The sequence below is a fragment of the Ursus americanus genome, chromosome 2, assembly GCF_024610735.1.
Source record: "Ursus americanus isolate L20-20 chromosome 2, mUrsAme1.1.p, whole genome shotgun sequence".
Classification (NCBI taxonomy): Eukaryota; Metazoa; Chordata; class Mammalia; order Carnivora; family Ursidae; genus Ursus; species Ursus americanus.
Window position 1 is genome coordinate 38,640,705 of NC_142128.1, and position 22,347 is coordinate 38,663,051.

At 64.5% G+C, this 22,347-nt stretch overlaps 1 protein-coding gene across 1 annotated transcript; it reads left to right on the forward strand.

Annotated features, from left to right (window-relative positions):
• Nucleotides 1-5,154: 5,154 nt before the first annotated feature.
• CASKIN1 (CASK interacting protein 1) lies at nucleotides 5,155-22,303 on the forward strand. The gene is given in 20 exon segments (XM_087853512.1): nucleotides 5,155-5,323; nucleotides 10,529-10,580; nucleotides 10,694-10,791; nucleotides 11,022-11,167; nucleotides 11,259-11,354; nucleotides 11,481-11,611; nucleotides 12,004-12,112; nucleotides 12,192-12,300; nucleotides 12,391-12,485; nucleotides 12,668-12,785; nucleotides 13,822-13,923; nucleotides 14,027-14,148; nucleotides 14,150-14,276; nucleotides 14,365-14,456; nucleotides 15,231-15,341; nucleotides 15,423-15,524; nucleotides 16,904-17,042; nucleotides 17,123-19,159; nucleotides 19,804-20,230; nucleotides 20,658-22,303. Coding segments are annotated over 20 exon segments (4,407 nt in total). The 5' UTR covers nucleotides 5,155-5,229; the 3' UTR covers nucleotides 20,758-22,303.
• Nucleotides 22,304-22,347: the final 44 nt, after the last annotated feature.

Genomic DNA, 22,347 nt, shown 5'->3' on the forward strand with positions numbered 1-22,347 from the left:
TCCTCTGCCTTCGCCTAGAGGCTTGTCCCCTGCAGACTTCTGGTCTCGGCATGCCACACCCTGAGCGTCTTGCCCACTCTCTCTCCAGGACTTCCAGTGCCACCCCTGTCCGGGGTCCTTCCACCCTGTCTCCAGCTCAGATCCACCTCCCTGATAGACATCGTCCCTTGAAGTCCCCACAGACAGCTCCACTTCCCGTGGCCAAGACAGTTCATTATGGACCTCCCGCAAACGGTGTCCCCTTCTGTGTGCTCCCCTTGCGTGTTTCAGCTCGGCGTGATCCAGGGGCGTCCATCACCTCCCCTGCCTTCCTACCCCCACCCTTGCCCCATCCAGGCTGTCCTTCACATGGCACAGTGGTCTTTTTAAAATCTAGAAGCCTTCCTGAGTCCTCTGTCCCCTTCCAGACCCCTGGCCACCGCCACCCTTTGCGGCTTTGTCCTCAGCTCCAGAGGCCACGTGCTCCATCCTGCCAGAGTGGACAGCAGCCCTGGGATTCGGCCAACGCCACACACTCCCTTCCGAGCCGTCGCCCCTGCCCCGCTGAGGATGCGCCCCGATACCTCTTTACACGCTGGACTCGGGGTTGTCAGCACCTTTGTAGCATTTTCAGGGCTGACTCTGTGGGAAGTTTTATGCTGGTGTTTTGTTTCAATCGAGGTAAAATTCACACACTATGAAATCAACCGTTTTTTAAGGTTTTATTTATTTATTTATTTATTTTAAAAGATTTTGTTTATTTATTTGACAGCACAACCTGGGGCTCGATCCCAGGACCCTGGGATCATGACCTGAACCAGAGGCGGACGCTTCACCGACTGAGCCAGCCAGGCGCCCCTTATTTATTGTTTTAACTGATCTGTACACTCAATGTGGGGCTTGACCTCACGCCCCTGAGATCAAGAGTCACATGCTCTCCCAACCGATCCAGCCAGGCACCCCTGAAATCCACCATTTTTAAAGTGAACGATTCCGTGGCGCTGAATACATTCACAGTGCTGTGCAGTCAGCACTTCTGTCGAGTTCTGGAACACGTTTGTCACCCCAGAAGGAAACCTCTGTGCAGCCTCTCCCCACTACCTCTCCCCCCTCACCCGCCCTGCCCCTGGCAAACACCGTCTGCTCTCTGTCTCTATGGATGTGCCGATTCTGGACATTGCATATAAATGGAATCCTCCAGTACACGGCCTTCGTCCCTGGTTTCTCTCGCGGAGTGTCGTGTTTTCAGGGCTCACCCAGGTGGTAGCAGGTGTCAGAGCTTCACTCCTTTTTGTGGCCGAATAATACTCCAGCGTGTGGCTGGACCCCATTTTGTGTACCCACTCACCTGCTGATGGGCGCTCGGCTTGTTTCCACTTCCGGCTGTTAGGAATAACACTCCCGCACGAGTGTCTTTGGAGTACGTGTTTTCGTTTCTCTGTATACTAGGAGTGGAATTGCCGGGTCACATGGTAACTCTATGTTTAACTTCTTGAGGAACCGCCAGACCGTGCCGGGCGTCTTCCTGCATTATGCATCGGGTCTTCATAACGGCTCTGCCAAGGAGAAGCCACCCTCGTTTGGGAGACAAGGAAACTGAGGCTCACAGATGAAGAGTCCTATGTTCCAGGGCACATGGCTGGAACATGGCGGACCCCATCCTGCTGGCTCAGCTCCCCGATGACCCTGCCCCTTCTGGGCACCCCCCGCACCTTGCATGAACTCCTCATCCTCCTCTCTGAGTGCCGGAGCTCCGCCAGGCTCAAGGGCGGCTCTGGGAGTGGCAGATGAGTATGTGGGGTCCGAAGGCTAGCGGAGTAAGAGCTCTGTGCACCCCAGCACCTGAGGGACATCGGAGCAGCGTGAAGCCCCCAAGGAGCCTGAGAGCAGGAGGGAGGGGTGGGGCTAAGGGAAGGCTGGGACACTCCTCCACTCGTGTCTGTGTGGTCCCACCTGTGTCCCAGAGGCCAGGCCCTGGGCTGTTGGCCTTTCCTGTGGGGCTCCAGGGAGAGATTGGGGACTGCACATGTCCCATGCCTAGGATTAACCAATGGACTGGGCGGGGCTCCCCACCCAGCCCAAGCCGCTCCCGCATCTCTGCTGGGCAGGAAGGGGGACCAGGACACATGGTTGCTGATCCCCTCCCAGGGGGTCAACCAAGCACCAGCTGAGCGCTTTAAGAGGTGGCGTCTTATGAGAGTGACAGCAACCGTGGCAGCTGACATGCGGCGTGCCCCCTGCAGCCTGGGGGACGGTATGTTCGTCCTCCCCATTTCATACAAAAGGGGCCAGGCATCAGGGCTCTGGGGGTCTGGGAGGGGCCCCAGGGAGGAGCACGAGGGGCATCTCCAGCGGGTGGGCAGGAGCAGGGGCTGCGTGGCCGCCAGTGGAGACTGCCTTGCAGCTGGGAAGGGGGCCAGCCTGGGCTGCAGCGAAGCAGCCGCCAGGTCTCCTCCAGGCTGAGCCTCGGCCATTCTGCTGGCTCAGCAGCCCCTCCTCCCAGGATCCTCGGAGGCCTGACTTCCTGGAGAGCTGCCCAAGTCCCACGCCTCTGCATCTTCATCCCCTAGCCCGAACCACTGGCCTGCCATGCCAACCCCCCTCCTCAGGCTGGGGGGACCGCAGGCAAACGCGCATCTCTGCTTTCAGGTGGACCCACCCATTGGCCCTAGGCAGGCAGAGCTGCAGGCCCATTTTACAGATGAGGTAGCTGAGTGTCAGAGCGTGTCCAAAGTCCCTGGGCTGGCCGGTCACGGATCTAGGACGTCTTGACCCCTCCTAGGCCATTACCTTCACCAGCAGCGTGAATCCCGCAAAATCTGTACAGCTCTCTTCCCAGGCCTGTGTTCAGAAGGTGGTCTCCACAGAAGGTACCCCTTGTAGGTCTGGGGAGTGACTATGGGGTGCCTGTTTGTGGAGCACAGACAGCTGGAGGTGGGGCAGCTGCTGGTGGGACTAATTCATTACCCAGAGGAATTACAGAATTCCAGTCTGGAACTTGGCCTCTTAGGTCATGATGAAGGTTTATTTGCAAAGGCAGGAGGATAGGACATATTTTACTTAATGAGTTATTAGCACAGTTTATGACATTATCTCAACATTTGATGTGTGGGCCTCTGTTTTGTACCCTTGCCCCAGGCCCTGCAAATGTTAGGCTGAGGCCAGAGTGGTTTCCCTTCATCGGCCAAAACATAAAAATAATGGTCAGGACAATAGCTATCTTTTAATTTGTATTTTTTGTAATGCTTCCCATGTGCCAGGCACAGTGCTAGGCTCTGCGGATATGAAGAAGAGTAAAATATAGTCGCTCCTGGGTATGGAGCTAAGGATTTCACCATACCCACAGAAGCCATATACTGAGCACTTATTAAGCTCTACTGCAAAGTGCTGTATGGATACCATCACAAGCCACCTTCAGAAACTTACGGAAAGCTCTCACTCTCACCCCCATTTTACAGAAGGGAAAACCAAGGCTCAGAAAGACAAAATGACCAGAAAAGCAAACCCAGTAAGAGGCAGAACTGGGACAAACACTGAGGTGAGTGTGGGTTCAAAGTTCAGACTCATGACCTTGAAATTCTAGGACCTTAGGCTGGTCGCTTGGCTTCCCTGAGCCTCAGTTTCTTCATCTGTAAAATGGGCACAGTAAATCTGTGACATGACCAGTATGGTGCCTGTGCCAGCAGATGCCCAGGAAGTGGTCAGTATAAAGGATGGAAGGGAAGGGCCTTTGTGTTTAGGGACCCACCCCTCACCCCTTGGTAGCACAGCATGTGCTGGCAGACATAGGCTTGCTCCCCAAACTCCAAGGAAGACCCCACGGTGGGGACTGATCAGCTGCCTGGATCAGGGAATCCTATTGCCTGCTGCTTCCCCCACCCCCCAACCCGGCCACCTTCCTCCTGGACCTGCTTGATGGTCTGGCTGTAGGTAGAGGGGTGTCAGGCCGTCATATGTGCAGACCCCTGCAAAAGCTCCTGACAGCCTTGCCCCACTGAGGTGATGATTTGCCCCTCCCTGCAAATGAGGAAGTGAGCCTGAGCCAGGACTCAGACCCCAACCCATCTGTCTGTAGAATACTGCAGTCACAACAAGGGCACAGGGGTGAAGGCCTGAGGCCCAGGAGGTCAGAGGCGTGAGACCTCAGTGCATGTGTATGTGTGTGCGTGTGAGGCAGGCAGGGGAGCATGAGGGAGTGGGGACTGGTCAGTGTCTGTGGAGCAGAACTGTCCTGCCCCAGGGCGGCCAGAGTGTGGCTGGAGGCCGGAGGGTTAACAGACTTGGTGGGGGATCACATTGGTGCTGGGCAGGACTGTGACCCATTAGTGCTGGGGATGAGGGGTTGAGCCCCTCTGGGTGGTGGGTGTGTGGGGCTGCAGCCCAGCTGGTGCTGGGGGGGCTGCACTGGGGTTAAGGTTCAGATTGAGGCTGGGGGCAGGGAGCTGTCGCCCTGCATTGTTTATAGAGAGAGCGGGAGGCTGCAGGGGAAGAAGCAGTTGGGGGTGGGGGTGCGGGTTCCCTGACACCGAATTCATTATTGGGAGATTCCTCTTCACAATCCCTCGACACCTCCCACGGGAACCACGGGCCAGAAATGTCTGACAGCCTCTGGCAGGCCGGCTCCCGTGCCGCCGCGGGTGCCCGGGTCTCTCTGCGCCCGGGTCCCCGCCCGCCCACTGCCTCCGAGTCCCTCCCCCCTTGGGTCCCGCAGCCTCTGGAAGCCTCTCTCAGGCTCAGCCGCGCGCCGCCGCCGTGCCGGGGCTCAGTGTCCAGCCCCCACCCCGGCGGCTGCCTCCCCGGCCCCTGGCGGTCGCCCCGGGCCGCCGGCTGTCCGCAGAGGCCGGCGCGGCCCGCACGTGGGGAGGGGGCGTCTCGGGAGCACGGGGCCCGCGGTAGGGGCGGAGCCAAGGAGCCGGGCGCGCGGTCGGCGCGGGCGGACGGAGGTCAGCGGCCGCCGGAGGGGGACCCAGGCGTCCGGGAGGCGGCGCCAGGTGCCGCGCCCCCGCCCTGGGCCGCCCCCCGCCCGTGACGCGCTCCCCGCCCCTCGGCGCCGGGAGCCCGAGCCCGAGCCCGAACCCGAGCCCGAGCCCGAGCCCGAGCCCGAGCCCGAGGACAGCGCGGGGCGCGGGCGGCGGAAAAGGCGGCGGGGGAGGCAGGAGGATGCGGCCGGGGCCGCGGGGCCGCCGCCGCCGCCTCTGAGCCGCGCCGAGCGCACGGAGCGCAGCCGCGTCGCTGCGGCCGGGCCGCGCCATGGGGAAGGAGCAAGAGCTGGTGCAGGCGGTGAAGGCGGAGGACGTGGGGACCGCGCAGAGGCTGCTGCAGAGGCCGCGGCCCGGGAAGGCCAGTGAGTGTGGGGGGCGCGGGCGGGCGGGGGCCACCGCGGGCGCCGGCCCCCCCACCCCTCCCGGAGCGGGCAGGCGAGGGGGATGCTGTCGTGTCCCCGGGGGCGGGGCGGGGCCAGCAGCGCCCAGACCCTCGGTCCGCACCCCCGCCCCCAGCGCCGGAGGAGGGGCGGCACCGAGCGCCCGGCGGTCCCCGGGCCCCCGAGCCGGCAACCTGGCCGCGGGCGTCCCCCTCCCTCCCCGGGCTACGGGCTGACAGCTGGAAGGCTCTGCTGGACCGTCAAAGGGCGAGGCGGATGCCGCCCCCCCTTCCCCACCGTGGAGAGAGGGAGGGGGCCCCGGCGGTGAGGGGCGACCGCAGGGCTGCCGGTCCCTGTCAGATCCCCTCCCCGCCCCATGTTTAATAACACGCTTTGCAGGGAATGGGGGGCAGGACCATGCTGGGGGTGTGGCTGCCCAGGCATGGCCGGCCGGGGGCCATTTACTCATGGGGGAGCAGAGGCCCAAGGTCGCCCAGCCCAGGGCAGGCTGTGCTCCAGGCAGGTGCAGACCCTGCAACGGACCCTGGTCCTCTCTGGCTTCCTTGCTGGGAAAGGGGCTGGGGAGGGGGGGAGGGGGCTCCCACTAGCCATCCTGAGCTTGCGCTGTGAGGGCCCCTGGGAAGGGTTGGGAGCTTGGAGTCCTGATCCTAGCACTCATCCCAGCTCAGCCCAGAGCCTCCCCGGGGGCCACTGGAGATGGATGGATGGGTGTGTGGACCAGCTGCATGTGCGGCTGCGCACGTCGGGCCGTGTCAGTGTGTCGGGGCACCTGTGCAGGCCGGGCAGGGCTCCGCAGGATGGCACGTGGGGTCTGGGTGCCCCACTCCCCACCCCACCCCCAGAGACTGTCTGTAACCCAGGGAGGCCCCTCCCCTCTCTCCAGGAAGCATGCTGAGAACTGAGCCGGCCTTGGCGCTGGTGATGGGGGCAGGTCCTTGAGTGCAGGAAGACCTCTCCGGCTGCAGCCCCGTCCGCTCCCTGCAGTTGGAGAGCCTTGCGGGATCGCGTGTACAGGCTGGCTCTGCCCTCCACACCTGAGGCCCACAGATGGTCTACCGGTTGGGGCTGGCTTCAGGGCCTCAGGGCTCAGAAACGGAGGACTTCCAGGCAGAGGCAGCCCATAGCCAAGCCTTGAAAGCAGGTGGAGAGATTGAGAGCTGGAAGGCTAGGTAAAGGTTTCCACCTAGTGGCCATGTGACCTTGGGCACCGAGGACTCTGGAGCTCTGGGCCTCAGTCTCCTTATCTGTAGGATGGGGACATTTGCGGTCCCTGCCTCATAGCATTGTTGGAAGCACAGCGGGAAAGCACACCGGAAGCCCAGGCACTTCGTAAGTGCTCAGGAAATGCGAACTATGACCGGTTCCTCAGGCAGCCCAGGATGGGCTTCCAGGGAAGTGGGGCATCAGATTCGGCCATCCAGGGGAGGTGCGGGGACTTGTCCCTCTACCTGGGTGTCCACCTGGAACTTTGCATTTGTCCCTGGCTGGTCTGCCTTCTGGGAGAGACACCTGCCCTGGCCCCCGTTTCTGGGCTGTCTGACTCACAGGGGCGGGCATAATAAATCAGAGAAATCCCTCCATGAATTAGCTCAGTTGTCATGGTAACGCTGGCCTGCTTTGGAGTAAGATGTATCTTGATTCAGCAAAGTACAGCTGGAGTTTGGGCCATGGGGTGGGGGGCATCCAGCGGTGCTCTCTCAGGCCACCCCGGACTCTGAATCCAGAGGTCTTCCCATGACCCTTGTTTCCATGACCTCCACCCCCTGCCGGCACCTTCCCTCCACCCCAACTCCTGAGTGTTGCCCCGGGGTCTGTCAGCCTTGCCATCCTGCCTCGAAGGGAGCCTCGCCTGGAATGCATGCTCACACCAGGACCCTTGGCCGCTGTCCTTGAGAGGAAGGAGACAGTGCTCTGGAGGGAGATGCCAGGGTGGCGCTGGCCTTCCTTCTGCCCCCCCCCCCCGTCCCCTTCCCCGAATTCACTGCAGACTACAGACCAGCGAGCCTATGTCCTCTCACCTTGGCCCACTAACACTTCCCTTGCAGCGTCTGGCCCAGAGCTCCCTCCCTGTGCTGCCCCCGTAGGCCAGGACCACATCACTTCAGGGGACAGACGTGGCTCTGTGGAGCCGGCACACCAGTGGCCTCTGTGGCTGGAGGAGCATCTAGACGGGGGTAGAGGGAGGCCGTGAGGGCAGGGTGGGAGAGGGGTTGAGGCCAGCTCCCCCAGGGCCTCTGCAGCCTGGAGTTTGGGGCTGACCTCAAGGGCAGGGATGGTCCTGGAAAGCAGTTAGAGGACTGAGTGACAGGAGCTGGCAGAGCCCACAACGTGGGGTGGGGTGGGGGTGAAGTCTATGCCCATTACCCACGTGGGGGCTGCAGGACTGAGTGCCCTTGTGGAAAAGAGAAAGGGGGCTCCTGGAGGGGTTTCTGGGGCTTTCATCTTGGTCCCCACTTGTCGCACTGATGCTCCCCCCCCCCCAAGTGCTCAGGCCCCTCCGGCCATGCCTGCTCCGGCTAAGTTCAGAGTGCCTGTGTCTGTGAAGGCCTGCCTCCCTGGCACCAGGCGGGCTTCAGGTGTGCGACCTCCCTGGGAGCCCAGGGTCCCCCATGTGAATGGGGGGGTGCTCCAAGACCTCAGGCTCCCCTCCACCCATTCCAGCTACTTCCTTCTCTGAGGAGACCTGCAGCAGGGAGGGGGTGAGACGACCTTGCGAGACCCCCACCCCTTGTATAGTCTTCTGGATGGAGACTCCCCCTCCCCACTGGTGTCTGTGCCACATTCTGGATCTTGACCTCTAGTCCCTCTGAAATGTCAGTGCCTGCAGGTGTGGCCAGGCTGGGGCGGGGGAGACCTGGTTCTGCTGGAACTAACAAGAAGGGGCAGCAAACGTCAGAGCTGGGCCGAGTGTTTGGGGGCGGGGGGGACATCCTGAGCATGGCCCTGGGTGGGAGAGGGGGCGCTACGGGACAGCATTGTGGTGGTGGAGGCTATCAGTTAGGGCGCCGGCTTACCCAGCACCTCATAGGTGCCCGGCACTGTTTCAGCCGCCAAGGATACAGCAGTGAGCAAAATAGGTGAAAAAACCCTCACCCTTCTGGAGCTTGTACTTTAGTGCTGGAGACGGACAACAACCAAGATAAATGGCAGTGATAGGAGCTAGAGAGAGAACTGCAACAGACACAGGACAGCGTGGGGTTGCTGGTCTAGGTGGGGAGCCCCGCGGGGCTTCTCCAAGCAGGTGACATACAGATAAAGTCCTGAAGGACGTGAGGGAGGGAGACATGGGAATAACCAGGGGAAGACCAACACCCCACACATACAGCATGTGCAAAGGCCCTGTGGCAGGGGCGGCCGGTGTGTGGGAGCATCCTCAAGGAGGCTCGTGTAGCTGGGAGAGGAGTGATGAGAAAGTCAGAGTAAAGCAGGAGGGTTGTGTCTTGTGGGCCGTTGTCCAGTGCTGGCCCTCAGCCCCAGTGACATGGGAGCCGTTGGAGGGTCTTCAGGAGAGGAGTGGTGGCAGTGGGATCTGACTCATGTTCTCACAGGGTCCCCCTGACCTCAGTGGTGTGGAGGACAGACTGAGGGGCAGGGTAGAAGCAGGGATGCCAGTACGGAAGTGATCCTTTGAGAGATGCTGGCCTGGTCAGGGTGGGGACATGGCAGTGGTGGGAAGTGGTGGGATTCCGAGTGTGCTTTGAGATGGTCTTTGCTGATGGAGACACTATAAGGTACTTAGGGCTGACTCCGAGGTTTTGGCCTGGCCCACCGAGGGAAAGGCAGTGTTGCTACCGCCCTTAGACGGACGTCAGGGCCCGCAAAGTGTCTGAGCAGAGGGGAAGGAGTGGGGCCGTGGAGGTGCCTCCACTCCGCTCTGTGCGGGAGGAGCCCCTCGCTGGAGAGGGTGGGGGTGGGATTCCCACAGAGCTAATATTAGTAACTGCCGCTTATCGATGGACTCTGTGCCAGACCCTTCATGCTTTAAGGGTGGACACGCCCTTAGGCCTATGCGGCTGGCCCCATTACCCCCTTTGCGCTCAAGGCCAAGGCCATAGGGCTAGTAAGGGCCCAGTGAGGGTTTGAACTTGGGTCCATCTGTCTTCATGGGGTTTGTGGACCATTGGGGCCTCACACCCTGCATCCAGCAGCTGAGAGCCGAGGCTGGAGCGGCCTGGGGTGCTGTGGGTTACCCAGCCGGTCCTGGAGCAGCCCCTCTGTGACTCGACTCCCTTGGGTTCCTGCTGTCAGGGACCCCCACCCCCACCCCTGTCCTGGGCCTGGACAAAGGGGCTTCTGTCCCGCCAGCCCCTCCCTCACGGAGTGACTGACCCACAAATGGGTTATGTAACCATGGCCCAGACAGGCAGGGGCTTGGCCTGAGTCCGGCTGGCCCTGAGCCCACAGGGAGGGCGTCGGTGGGCTCCCCTCCTCTAGTAGTCAGCTGGTGGAGGCCAGGATGGAGGCAGCCCAGGAGGAAACTGGGGCCCCAGAGGGAGGGCTTGGGCCCCTTGGGCTTTGGGTGGACTGATCCCAGGACCCAAATGGCCCCCGGAGATGTGGTGGCCGTTCTTGTGTGGTCACTCAGGGGCACCAGCCCACTTGCCTGCCTCCCCTTCCTGCCTTGCCAGGCGGGACTCATCCACATGGGCAGGCCCAGGGCTGGGAATGCGGGGAGGCTGCACCCTGAAAATGCAGATCTTCCCCCAGAGATACCCCAATTTCCGGGTGTTCCAGCCTTCCCAGGCCACCCCCGGCCCCATCTGGGTCCTTCTGAGAAACAGATTGTGCCGGCTCTCTCCCTCCCGCCGTCGGCAGGTGCCTCGCCAGCGTCCCCGAGGAGGGGGTGCATGTGCACATGTGTGCGTGTGCCTGTGTGGGTGCAGCTCTGGCTTCCATCCCCGCGTGGGGACAGGCCCGGAGCCCTTGGCTCTGAGAACTTGCCAACACCTTAGTTCGGTGGGAAACCAGGGTCCAAAAGTTGGTACCTGGAGCTGACTGCAGAGCACAGAGTTGAACGAATGAAGGAACGTTTCTGGATGAAAGACTGAAGACAGCAGCTTTGGCTCCGAGCCTGCCGGGGAACTAGCCAGAGCCCTCCGCCTGCTCTTGGGCTGCCCAGAGGGCCTGGACCGAGCCTCCCTCACTGTCTCTCTCCCACCCCCCTAGAGCTCCTGGGCTCCACCAAGAAGATCAATGTCAACTTTCAGGACCCCGACGGGTGAGTTCTCAGATGGGGAGTGCCAGGCTGGCATGGGGTCTGGGGGCGGGGGGCTCCTGTGGAAGGCCGGGTGGCCCGGCTCCTTGCCCATTCATGCCTGTCGCCTGCCCCAGCTTCTCTGCCCTGCACCACGCGGCCCTGAATGGCAACACAGAACTGATCACCCTGCTGCTGGAGGCCCAGGCTGCTGTGGACATCAAGGACAACAAAGGCAAGGCCCACCAGGGACCTCAGCGCCAGGGTGGGGGGTGGGGGGGATGGGGTGGGTCAAGGTCCAGGGTGGAGTCCCTTGAGACCTAAGTGGTCCCACAGTGGAGGCTCCAGCCCAGAGTCTCGGTCTGTGTCGAGGCGGGTTTTCCTGGGATCAGCATCCTGCAGGCCGGGGTCAGGTGCAGGGTCAAGGGCTGGCTCCCAACGGCCCCCCACCCCGCCTGCTCCCAGGCATGCGGCCGCTGCACTACGCGGCGTGGCAGGGCCGGAAGGAGCCCATGAAGCTGGTGCTGAAAGCGGGCTCAGCGGTGAACATCCCATCCGACGAGGGCCACATCCCTCTGCACCTGGCAGCCCAGCATGGTCACTATGATGTGGTGAGGAGCACCCGGGGGCGTGGGGGACGGGCGCCGGGGCGGGACGAGCCCTGGCCGCCCGGGGGGCTGAGCGCGTCCCGTGGCCCCGCAGTCAGAGATGCTGCTGCAGCACCAGTCCAACCCGTGCATGGTGGACAACTCCGGGAAGACGCCCCTAGACCTGGCCTGTGAGTTCGGCCGCGTTGGGGTAAGTCTCCCCAGAGGGCGGAGTGGGGCTCTGTGTGCTCCGGCTGCCCCCAGGAGGGGTGGCAGCGGGGGGGCACGGCCGTGACCCCCCACCCCGCTTCCGGCCCCCCCCGACCCCTCCCTCCAGGTGGTCCAGTTGCTCCTGAGCAGCAACATGTGTGCGGCCTTGCTGGAGCCTCGGCCGGGGGACGCCACGGACCCCAACGGCACCAGCCCCCTGCACCTGGCGGCCAAGAACGGCCATATCGACATCATCAGGTATGGCCTTGCGGGGTGGGGGGAGGGGGCTGAGGAGTGACCTCTACAGCCCTAGACCGGGGCTCTGGTGGGACCTTGCCACTTGCTGGGAGACCTGGTGGACGCACTTAGCATCCCTGAGACTCTGTTCTCCCCTCTGTGAAGTGGGCATCCCAGCAGCAGCTGCGCTAGGATGACCCGACAGCTGTTCCGTCAGCACAGGGTGGGGGAAGGCAGGCAGCACTTCCACAAATGCTCGGTCGCTGTCACACACCGTGTTGTTGGGGAGGCTGGCGGGGCGGGGGCTCACCCTTGGACCTGGGAATGGGGGCCCAGCAGGGGGGGTGGGATGGAAGGCCCCTGCTGTAAGGGGCTGCCTGCTCCGACCTTCCTTCCACCGGCCTTTCTCCCAGACTCCTCCTCCAAGCCGGCATTGACATTAACCGCCAGACCAAGGCCGGCACAGCCCTGCACGAGGCTGCACTCTGTGGGAAGACAGAAGTGGTTCGGCTACTGCTGGATGTGAGTCAGGGGGCCGAGGGAGCGGGGCCCGGTGGGAGCATGGGGTCTCCTAACAGGCCACACCTTCTGGCACCTGCAGAATGGGATTAACGCCCACGTGAGGAACACCTACAGCCAGACGGCCCTGGACATTGTGCACCAGTTCACCACGTCCCAGGCCAGCAAGGAGATCAAGCAGCTGCTGCGAGGTGGGCCTGGGGCAGAGGCGGGGGCCCTGGGGGAGTCGGGGGGCCAGGCCAGCTCGCAGGACTGGGGGGGTCTGCCTCCTGTGTCCCCAGAGGCCTCGGCAGCCCTACAGGTCCGGGCGACCAAGGATTATTGCAACAATTACGACCTGACCAGCCTCAATGTGAAAGCTGGGGACATCATCACGGTAAGGCCAGCCTGGGGCTGCCGGAGAAGGATGGGCAGGACCCGGGGCGCTCAGCCCACAGCACCCCCGTGCAGCACCTGGGGAGTTTGGGGGTCTCGGCGGGAGGCCTAGGTCACCCACCCACTTGACCTGGACCTGGAGGGGTGTCTCCCTGAGCACACTCCCCCACCTCACCTGGCCAGGTCCTCGAGCAGCATCCGGACGGCCGGTGGAAGGGCTGTATCCATGACAACCGGACAGGCAACGACCGGGTGGGCTACTTTCCATCCTCCCTGGGCGAGGCCATTGTGAAGCGAGCAGGCAAGTCCCACCCAGGCCTGGGTTTGGGGGCCAGAAGGAAGCAAGTGCACGTGTGTGTTGGGTGGCAAGGCCATTGCTAGGTGTGGGGTCCTGAGTGGGGTCCTGCCAGCTGTCTCGTCAGTGGCCCCACACCGATTCCAGCATTTATTTAATAGGCAGTGCGCACCAGCCGCTAGCTGTAGATGGTGACCCAGAGGGACAGCATTCTTGGTCTCAAGCTCACCCCGAGGCAGGGAGGCGAGCAGGGGCAGTGAAGTCAATACACAAGCAAATGTGCCAACTAACGCCATAGACAACGTGGATGGAGACCTGCTTTTTGTTTGTTTCTATTAGTTCCAGGGTAACATTTAGTGACTCATCAGTTGCACAGAGACCTGCGTTTTAGATAGGGTGGTCAGAGAAGGCGCTACGAAGTGGGAGGGGCTGGCCCCGGGCAGAGCGCCCCAAAGGCCGGAATCACATATGCTAAGGCACTGGGGCAGGAGGCAGGAGATGTCGGGTCCTAAAGGAGCCAGCACAGCAGGGCTGGCTCAGAGTGAGGAATGGGGGTGCGGGGCGAGGCCACAGGGGTTGGATTGCTTTCAGACAGGATCGGTGAGATGGCGTCCCTCCTAGAGAGGACGTGGAGATCGACAGGGAGGGGACAGAGGGGTGCCAATGAGGAGGCATGGCCGGCCCACTCAGGGTCACCTAGGCTTCTGGGGACCTCTCGCCTCTCCATGCTCCCCTGGCAGAGAGGAGATGCACTCTCTGCCCTCCCCATACCCCACCCAGGACCACAGGGCCGCTGGCAGAATGGCCTGGCCTGGGCCCTCTTGCCACAGTGTCCTGCTCTCAAACGTGTAGGGCGGGGAGAGGTCTTCTGAGTCTCTCTCAGCTCCTAGGAGACAGCCGGGGCCAGAGGAAGCTGCAGTGCTGACCTGAAGGGCCTCTGCTCTGCCCAGGCTCTGGGGCCAGGCCAGGGAAGTCCCCTCGCCACGTCAGTTCCCCAGGCCAGGCTGGTCCAAGATTCAGTGAGGCTATGCTCGGCCTACAGGTTCCCGAGCAGGTGCTGAGCCAAGCCCATCACAGGCGGGCAGTTCATCAGGGCCCTCCGCGCCCCCCGAGGAGATCTGGGTGCTGAGGAAGCCTTTTGCAGGTAAGTGGGGGAGTTCTGGAGGTCAGGGCGGCAATATTTCCTTGAGGCAACACCCCGTTTGGGCCAGGCCAGCACTGGCCAACGAGGCTCCCTGTGTCGGCAGGTGGGGACCGCGGTGGCAGCTTGAGCGCCGGGGCCGGTGCAAGAGGCAGCGGGGGCCACACCCTGCATGCGGGCTCCGAAGGGGTCAAGGTAGGTGGCCTGGGGGCAGGGCCAGGGTGGCTGGGGCGCAGAGCAGCTCTGGCCAGCCTTCCTGTCTGGGTTGTAGCTCCTGGCGACGGTGCTCTCACAGAAGTCCGTCTCCGAGTCCGGCCCCGGGGACAGCCCCGTCAAGCCTCCAGAGGGCTCCACAGGTAAGAGCAAGGATGTAACCCCACCGGCCTGGCAAGGAGGTGCCCCCCCCCCAGCAGCCCCTACCCTACCACACCCTCTCGTCCCCAGGTGCGGCCCGGGCCCAGCCTCCCGCGGCCCATGCGGGGCAGGTGTATGGGGATCAGCCGCCCAGGAAGCTGGAGCCGGCCTCGGAGGGCAAGGTACAGGGCCCGGGCTGGCTGCGGGGAGGGGCTCCCGGGCAGCCTGCTTGGTCTGGCCACAGCGTGGCCAGGGGCCCTTGACCGGCCAGGCTCGTACTTCTGTCTGTCAGTCTGTGTGTAGGTGTTGTCTACCGTGTGGGTTGCGTGTGTGAGCTGGTGAGTCCGGGAGCTGCGATGTGGGCGTGAGGTGAGCAGGGGATGTGCCGGTGTGTGGGTGGTGATGCCGAGCCGGGCACGTGCACGCGTGTGTGCATGTGTGTGTGTGTGTGTGTGTAGGAGGCTTGGGTGTGAGGGAAGACCAGGTGTGTGCGGGGGTCAGAAGGCCCCTGTGTGCTGGGAAGGTGTGAGCTGCTGGCTATTTCCTCCTGCACACCTCTGGACAGAGCCCACCTGCTCGGGAGTGGAGGGGCTGCTCTGGCCGTGCCGTCTGTGGCTGCGTTTCTGAGCCCCCCACGTGGGGCCACTGCAGGGTGTCCCTGGTGCAGGAACAGGGGGATGGGCAGGGAAGCCTGTGAATCGGACAGCAGCTGGACCCTTCTGGAGGAGACCGCGGGAGGAGGCCGGACGGCCAACGGAGTTCACCGCAGTGGCATCCGGGATCACAGCGTGAGGAGGAACGCCGGGGCCAGGCTGCCCCGGGCCTGGCCGCAGGGGGACCAGCGGACGGCGGACTGAGTGGCTGAGCAGAGGAGAAGCCGGCTTGGTGGCCGGGGTGCACGGCTGGCGGGGCGAGCGGGCCGGGCGAGCCTGCAGCGGCTGCCTTGTGTCTTCCAGAGTGCGGAGGCCGTGAGCCAGTGGCTCGCCACGTTCCAGCTGCAGCTCTACGCCCCCAATTTCATCAGCGCGGGCTATGACCTGCCCACCATCAGCCGCATGACCCCAGAGGTGAGCTGCCCAGAGGCTGGCCGCCAGCCATGACCGAGCTGGGCCCCCAGCCTCCTGCTCACAGGCCTCTCCTCTCCGTAGGACCTCACGGCCATTGGGGTCACCAAGCCGGGCCACCGGAAGAAGATCACCGCGGAGATCAGCGGCCTGAGCCTCCCCGACTGGCTACCTGAGCACAAACCTGTAAGGCTCCCTACACCCCAGTGGCTGTGCCCGGGGTGGCCAGACAGACAGACAGACTGCCTCCCTGGCTACAGCCCCCACCCGCCCTCTGGGGCTCCAGGGAGAGAACAGAGGATGGCTCTGTCCGTCCATCTGTCTGTCCATCACGGGCACCGGAGCCAGACCTCCCGCGGCAGGGGCAGACACAGCGGCCTCTGGGGGCTGTAGGGCAAGGGGAGCCGGAAGCCAGGAGGGGCCCCTCTGCAGTACAGAGACCCCTCCACCCTTAGGCAGCCACGCAGGCACACCACGTGGCACCCAGCAGAGCCGCCCAGTGCGTTCGCAGCCTGACACCTAGAGGACCCCGTGCTGATGGGAAGGGCTTGCACGCATCCACGCCCGTGCATGGGGAGGACGTGTGTCTGCTTCGTGTCCATAGACAGCACATGTGCACCAAATATAGTCAAGGCGCCTGCTGACGACTGCATGCACACACCCACACTTCCAGCTGCACGTGCTGGCTACGTGGACGGCGGACACCCACACAGACTGCGGGCTGGGCCGTCACCAGCAGTCACAGTGTGGTGTGACAGGGTCTGGGCCTGGGTAAGGTGGGCCTGAGGCCCATCACATCTCCGCTGCCCGGGAGCCTCGCGCTGAGCTGCGGGATAGACTGCACCGGCACCCAAAGCGCCCAGGGCTGTGGGTTGGTGACAGGCGGGGTCCTGCTCACCCGCCCCAGCTCAGCCCGCTCAGTCAGCGACTCAGGGGTGCCCCCGAGGAGCACATCCCTGTCCCGTGGGCAAGTCGCTCTGTGCACCTGGGGGTGACTGAGTGTGCCGCGTGTCAGTGGGGAGCGATGTCCAGCTGTGAGTGTGGACAGGTGGTTCTGGGTGAAGAGCATCATGGGTAGTTACATGCGTGTGTGCTGTGGCTATGTGACCTGTGCCCAACGTGGGTGTGGAAATGGGCGTGAGCATGACGTGGAAGGTGTTGGTGCCCGTGTATGGCTGGAATGCAGGCTGCGTGTATGTGTGTATCTAGTCGGTGGCACCGCGTGTCTGTGTCCGTGACGTGCAAGCCGTGTCCCCCTGGGTGCTATCTCCGGGGCTGCCTTGGCAGGTGAGGAAGTGCGTTCTTCCCCTCCCCCAAATGGTGTCCTGAGGAGAGGGTCGTCCCTGTGTGTGTGTGTTTGCGTGTGTTCACACAGGCGTGCGAGCTGGCCTTGGGCTCCTACTGAGGTCACGCTGTCTCCAAAGCTGACACCTCTGGCCTGTCCATTTGTCCTTCTGTCTGTCTGTGCCAGGCTGGCCCGGTGCCCCTACCCCCGAAAGCTCTGAATAGCGAGCAGGGTGTGGCCAGCCAGCTGGGGCTGCCCTTTGCGTCCTCTCGCCCCACAGGCGAACCTGGCGGTGTGGCTGTCCATGATCGGCCTGGCCCAGTACTACAAGGTGCTGGTGGACAACGGCTATGAGAACATCGACTTCATCACCGACATCACCTGGGAGGACCTGCAGGAGATTGGCATCACTAAACTGGGTGAGGCGCTGGCGCTGGCCCCTGCTGTCTCCTGGTCCCTGCTCCCCTCCCGGGACTGACCTGCCCTGTGCCCCACTCAGGACACCAGAAGAAGCTGATGCTGGCGGTGAGGAAACTGGCGGAGCTGCAGAAGGCTGAGTACGCCAAGTACGAGGGGGGACCCCTGCGCCGGAAGGCCCCACAGTCGCTCGAAGTGATGGCCATTGAATCGCCAACCCCGCCCGAGCCAGCCCCGGCTGAGTGCCAGTCTCCTAAGATGACCACCTTCCAGGACAGCGAGCTCAGCGGTGAGCTGCAGGCTGCCATGACTGGCCCGGCAGAGGGGGCTGCCACCGCCACTGCCGAGAAGCCCTCCAACCACCTGCCCCCCACACTGAGGGCCTCCGTGCGGCAGGAGCCCGGCCTGGGTGGACAGGCACGGCACATGAGCAGCTCTCAGGAGCTGCTGGGTGATGGACCCCCTGGGCCTGGCAGCCCCATGTCACGAAGCCAGGAGTACCTGCTGGATGAGGGGCCGGCCCCTGGCACCCCACCCAAGGAGACCCGGCCCAGCCGCCACGGCCATAGTGTCAAGCGGGCCAGTGTGCCCCCAGTGCCGGGCAAGCCACGGCAGGTCCTTCCTCCAGGTGCCAGCCACTTTACGCCCCCTCAGACACCCACTAAAGCCCAGCCAGGCTCCCCTCAGGCCCTGGGGGGGCCTCATGGTCCCACCCCAGCCACAGCCAAGGTGAAGCCCACCCCACAGCTGCTGCCACCAACAGAGCGACCCATGTCACCCCGCTCGCTGCCTCAGTCACCCACACACCGTGGCTTTGCCTACGTGCTACCCCAGCCCGTGGAGAGCGATGCAGGGCCAGCTGCTCCCGGGCCTGCACCTGCGGCCGCGCCCCCGCCCGTGCCCACGCTGTGCCTACCGCCGGAGGCCGACGTAGAGCCAGGGCGGCCCAAGAAGCGTGCCCACAGCCTGAATCGCTATGCAGCATCCGACAGTGAGCCAGAGCGGGACGAGCTGTTGGTGCCAGCTGCAGCGGGGCCCTATGCCACCGTCCAGCGGCGTGTGGGCCGGAGCCACTCGGTGCGCGCGCCTGCCGGCACCGACAAGAACGTCAACCGCAGCCAGTCTTTCGCCGTGCGGCCCCGAAAGAAGGGGCCACCCCCGCCCCCGCCCAAGCGTTCCAGCTCAGCCATGGCCAGCGCCAACCTGGCCGACGAGTCGGTGCCAGATGCTGAGACAGAGGGGGTTGGGACTGAGGATGGCCGGCTGGGGGTGCGGGCCCAGCGCCGGCGGGCTAGTGACCTGGCCGGCAGCGTGGACACAGGCAGTGCCGGCAGCGTGAAGAGCATCGCAGCCATGCTAGAGCTGTCCTCCATTGGGGGTGGGGGCCGAGCGGCCCGCAGGCCCCCAGAGGGCCACCCCACGCCTCGCCCTGCCAGCCCGGAGCCAGGCCGGGTAGCCACAGTGTTGGCCTCAGTGAAGCACAAGGAAGCCATCGGGCCCGACGGCGAGGTGGTGAACCGGCGCCGCACGCTCAGCGGGCCCGTCACAGGACTTCTGGCCACTGCCCGCCGCGGGCCTGGGGAGTCAGGGGGGCCTCCGGATCATGGCCACCTTGTGGAGGAGGGTACCACCCGGCAGCGGTCTCGAGGGCCAGCCAAGGCTGAGGCGAGTGTGGAGGGCCCGCCCCTGGCCAGGGTAGAGGCCAGTGCCACACTCAAAAGGCGCATCCGAGCCAAGCAGAGCCAGCAGGAGAACGTCAAGTTCATCCTGACTGAGTCTGACACGGTCAAGCGCCGGCCCAAGGCCAAGGAGAGGGAGGCAGGTCCCGATCCACCACCGCCACTGTCCGTGTACCAGAACGGCACCGGCACCGTGCGCCGTAGACCCACCTCTGAGCAGGCGGGGCCCCCGGAGCTGCCCCCCCCACCCCCACCTGCAGAACCCCCACCCTCCGACCTGCTGCACCTCCCCCCTCTGCCCCCGCCTGACACTGATACCCGGAAGCCAGCCAAGCCGCCAGTCTCTCCTAAGCCCGTGCTGGCTCAGCCCGTGCCCAAGATCCAGGGCTCACCCACACCTGCCTCCAAGAAGGTGCCGCTGCCAGGTCCTGGCAGCCCAGGTAGGTGCCGGAGCCGGCTGGGGAAGGGCCCCTCCCCACCTCCCCACTCCATGGTCTGAGGGGTTTTCCTCTGGGATTTGAGCAAGGCCAGGTGGAATGGGGTGGGGAAGTGTCCTCAGACCCGCTCATCCACCCACTCACTGGACAGCTCTGCCGGCCCAGAACTGGGAGGAGGGTGGATGTTCGTCACCTTGCTCAGTGAAGGAGGCACAGAATCCCGTGGATAACAGCACCTGTCGAGGGAGGACAGGTGCACGGGGCTGGGTCACGGAGAACTCTGACCAGGCTGGAGAGTGACACAGCACAAGAGGGAGGGAGCGGGCTTCCAAGCAGAAAGATCAGAGGTGCAAAAGCCCTGTGGTATTCAAGCAACCGGACGCACCTGAAGGGGGACTGGGGGGGCGGGTTTGGGGCGGCCGCGGGCTGGTACGCATAGTGGAGCGCGCCCCCTGGCGGCTGCAGGGAGCCTGGCGTCTGAGGGGCAGCGGGGGGCCGGGGCTCAGGCCCCGGCCGAACCCACGCCGACCGCGGCGTCTCCGCTCCCGGGGGCGAGGCGGGGCGCTGCGGCAGGGCTCCTATCCGGGTGGGTAGCGCACGCGTAGCGCCGCCTCCCGCCCCCGGTGCGAGTGTCCTCCTCCCCGCAGAGGTGAAGCGCGCCCACGGCACGCCGCCGCCCGTGTCTCCCAAGCCGCCGCCGCCGCCCACGGCGCCCAAGCCGGCCAAGGCCGCGGCGGGGCTGCAGTCGGGCAGTGCCAGCCCGTCCCCCGCGCCCTCGCCGGCTCGCCAGCCGCCCGCCGCCCTCGCCAAGCCGGCCAGCACGCCGCCCTCGCTGAGCGCCAGCCCCGCCAAGCCCCCGTCCCCCGGAGCGCCCGCGCTGCACGTGCCCGCCAAGCCTCCGCGCGCCGCCGCCGCCGCCGCCGCCGCCGCCGCCGCCGGGCCCCCTGCCGCGCCCGACGGCGCCTCGCCGGGAGACAGCGCCCGGCAGAAGCTGGAGGAGACGAGCGCGTGCCTGGCGGCGGCGCTGCAAGCCGTAGAGGAGAAGATCCGGCAGGAGGACGCGCAGGGCGCACGGTAAGTGCGGGGCGGGGTCCGGGGGCGGGGGGCCGAGTCTGCGCGCCGCCCTGGCCCGCGCGCGCTCCGAGGCTGCGGCGAGCAGGTGGGAGTCGGGGGGGGGCGGGGGGGGCCCTGTGGAGCTCGGCCGCGGGACGGGGGTGGGATGTGTGGGGGAGGGAGCGGGGGTCGAGCAGTGAAGGGCGGGACCCGGGGCAGCGGGGACGGTCTCGAGCCGTGAGGGGCGGGATCCGGAGCAGCGGGGGCGGGGTCGAGCCGTGCTGGGGGACCAGGGGACAGTAGCGGGAGCGGAGTCGAGCCGTGAGGGGCGGGACCCGGAGCAGCGGGGGCGGGGTCGAGCCGCGCCGGGGGGCTTGGGGCAGCGGGGCGGGGCCGCGGCGGGGTGTGCCGCGCATGCGCCGCCCGCTCATGCCGTGCCCGCCCCCAGCCCCTCGTCCGCGGAGGAGAAGAGCACAGGCAGCATACTGGACGACATCGGCAGCATGTTCGACGACCTGGCGGACCAGCTGGACGCCATGCTGGAGTGATGCGGCCGCTCACGTCGGGCCCGCCCGCGCCGCCGGGGCCCCGGCCCGCACACTGACCTTTACCTCAGGGTGGGCACCTCTGGGCGCAGTGCGAGCGGGCAGGGCGGCCAGCCGACGGGGGCCAGGCGCAGGGGACGGAGGCGGGCCGTGCCGCCCGTTCCCTGCACAAGCACAACTCCTGCCCCTGGACCCAAGCCGGATGCCCGGCCTTGAGGACTGCCTGGCCAGGGGACCCAAGGGCTCTGGGTAAACGCTGCTGCCCGGTGGGTGCCCGTTCCTGTCTGCTGTTCCCCGTGCAATAACTGCTGGGCGACCCGCCCACCCATGCCAGGCTCTGCCTGCCGCGGGTGCAGGAGGGGCGGCCCCCCCCCCCCCCGCCCTGAGCCCAGGCTGGGCCTGCCCGGGCAGGCAGCGGGAGGTGGGCAGCAGCTTTGGCCCCCTCCCCAATCTGTGGCAGAGCACAGGCCTATGCCCAGCACAGAACTGCCCATTGGGGACTTCTGCCGGCCGCTCCAGCGCAGCACAAGGGGCTGGGGCTGGGGTTGCGCCCCTGCTCCACTGTACCCCCCAGAATATAAGCTATCGAGAGTATTAATTTATTGGGAATGAGCTGAGGCAGATTTCCCCAGAGAAACAAAAAGGTATAACTTTAACAAATATATATTTAAAGAAAGAAAAAAATATTATTGATTCTATAGAAAACCATTTACCAACTGTAAGGACACTGAAGTCTAGCTCAAGACAAAAACTGTTAGAGGCCCTGGCCATCTGTCTGTCCATCTTTCCCTCCCTCTGTCCAGGACCCCTGGCCCAGTAGCACAAACAGGAGGCTGGGGTCTGGGAGGGTCCATGCTCCGCTAGGGCCTCCCCTCCTCCCTCTCTCTCCTAACTTCTCTGCGTCTGAAGAACTCGAAGGATGTGCCTTGCTTGCTGCTGGGCTGTGTCCTCCACACCGTGGAGCTGGTGGGGAGGGCTCCCTGCTCTCCGGGGTGCTGGTGGGAGGTGCGCCTGGGTCTCGGGGGAGCTGTGTGTGCAACGTGGGCACGCCAGCCAGGTGACATTGGCGGGTGCAGGGCATGCATGCCAGGCTGCGTGTGGCGCGTGTGAGGGTGTGCCTGACCCTCCCTCCCCAGGGCCCTCACCCATCCAAGTTCCCATGGACGCTTCTGCTCATGGTCCCAGGCTGTGTCGTGTGGTCGTTCTTGCCCTCTCTCTTCCTCTCTCTCCCCCTTTCCAAAAACTACTGACTGGCCTCCTCTATTGTGTTTGCTGATCCACGTGTGTTGGGCACAACTTTGACATTTCTTAAAAAAAAAAAAATTAACGCCGAAAACCAGCGGTTGTGATGCGGGCGGGCAGAGGGGATCGGCCAAGGTGGCATCTGGGCGTTTGGGGCCCCTTCCAACTGTCATGCCCTGATACTTCCCCAGGTGGGTGTGCCTGGCCTCTCTTCAGTGGGCGGCCCAGGCTGGGCTCCAGCAAGTGGGGAGGGGGGTTCCGGGCAGGGAGCTGCTGTCAGCTGTCTAAATAAACAGCAGAAAACAGAGCTGCCTGGCTCACTTCTTGGGGATGTGTTTTGGGGAGAGCGGG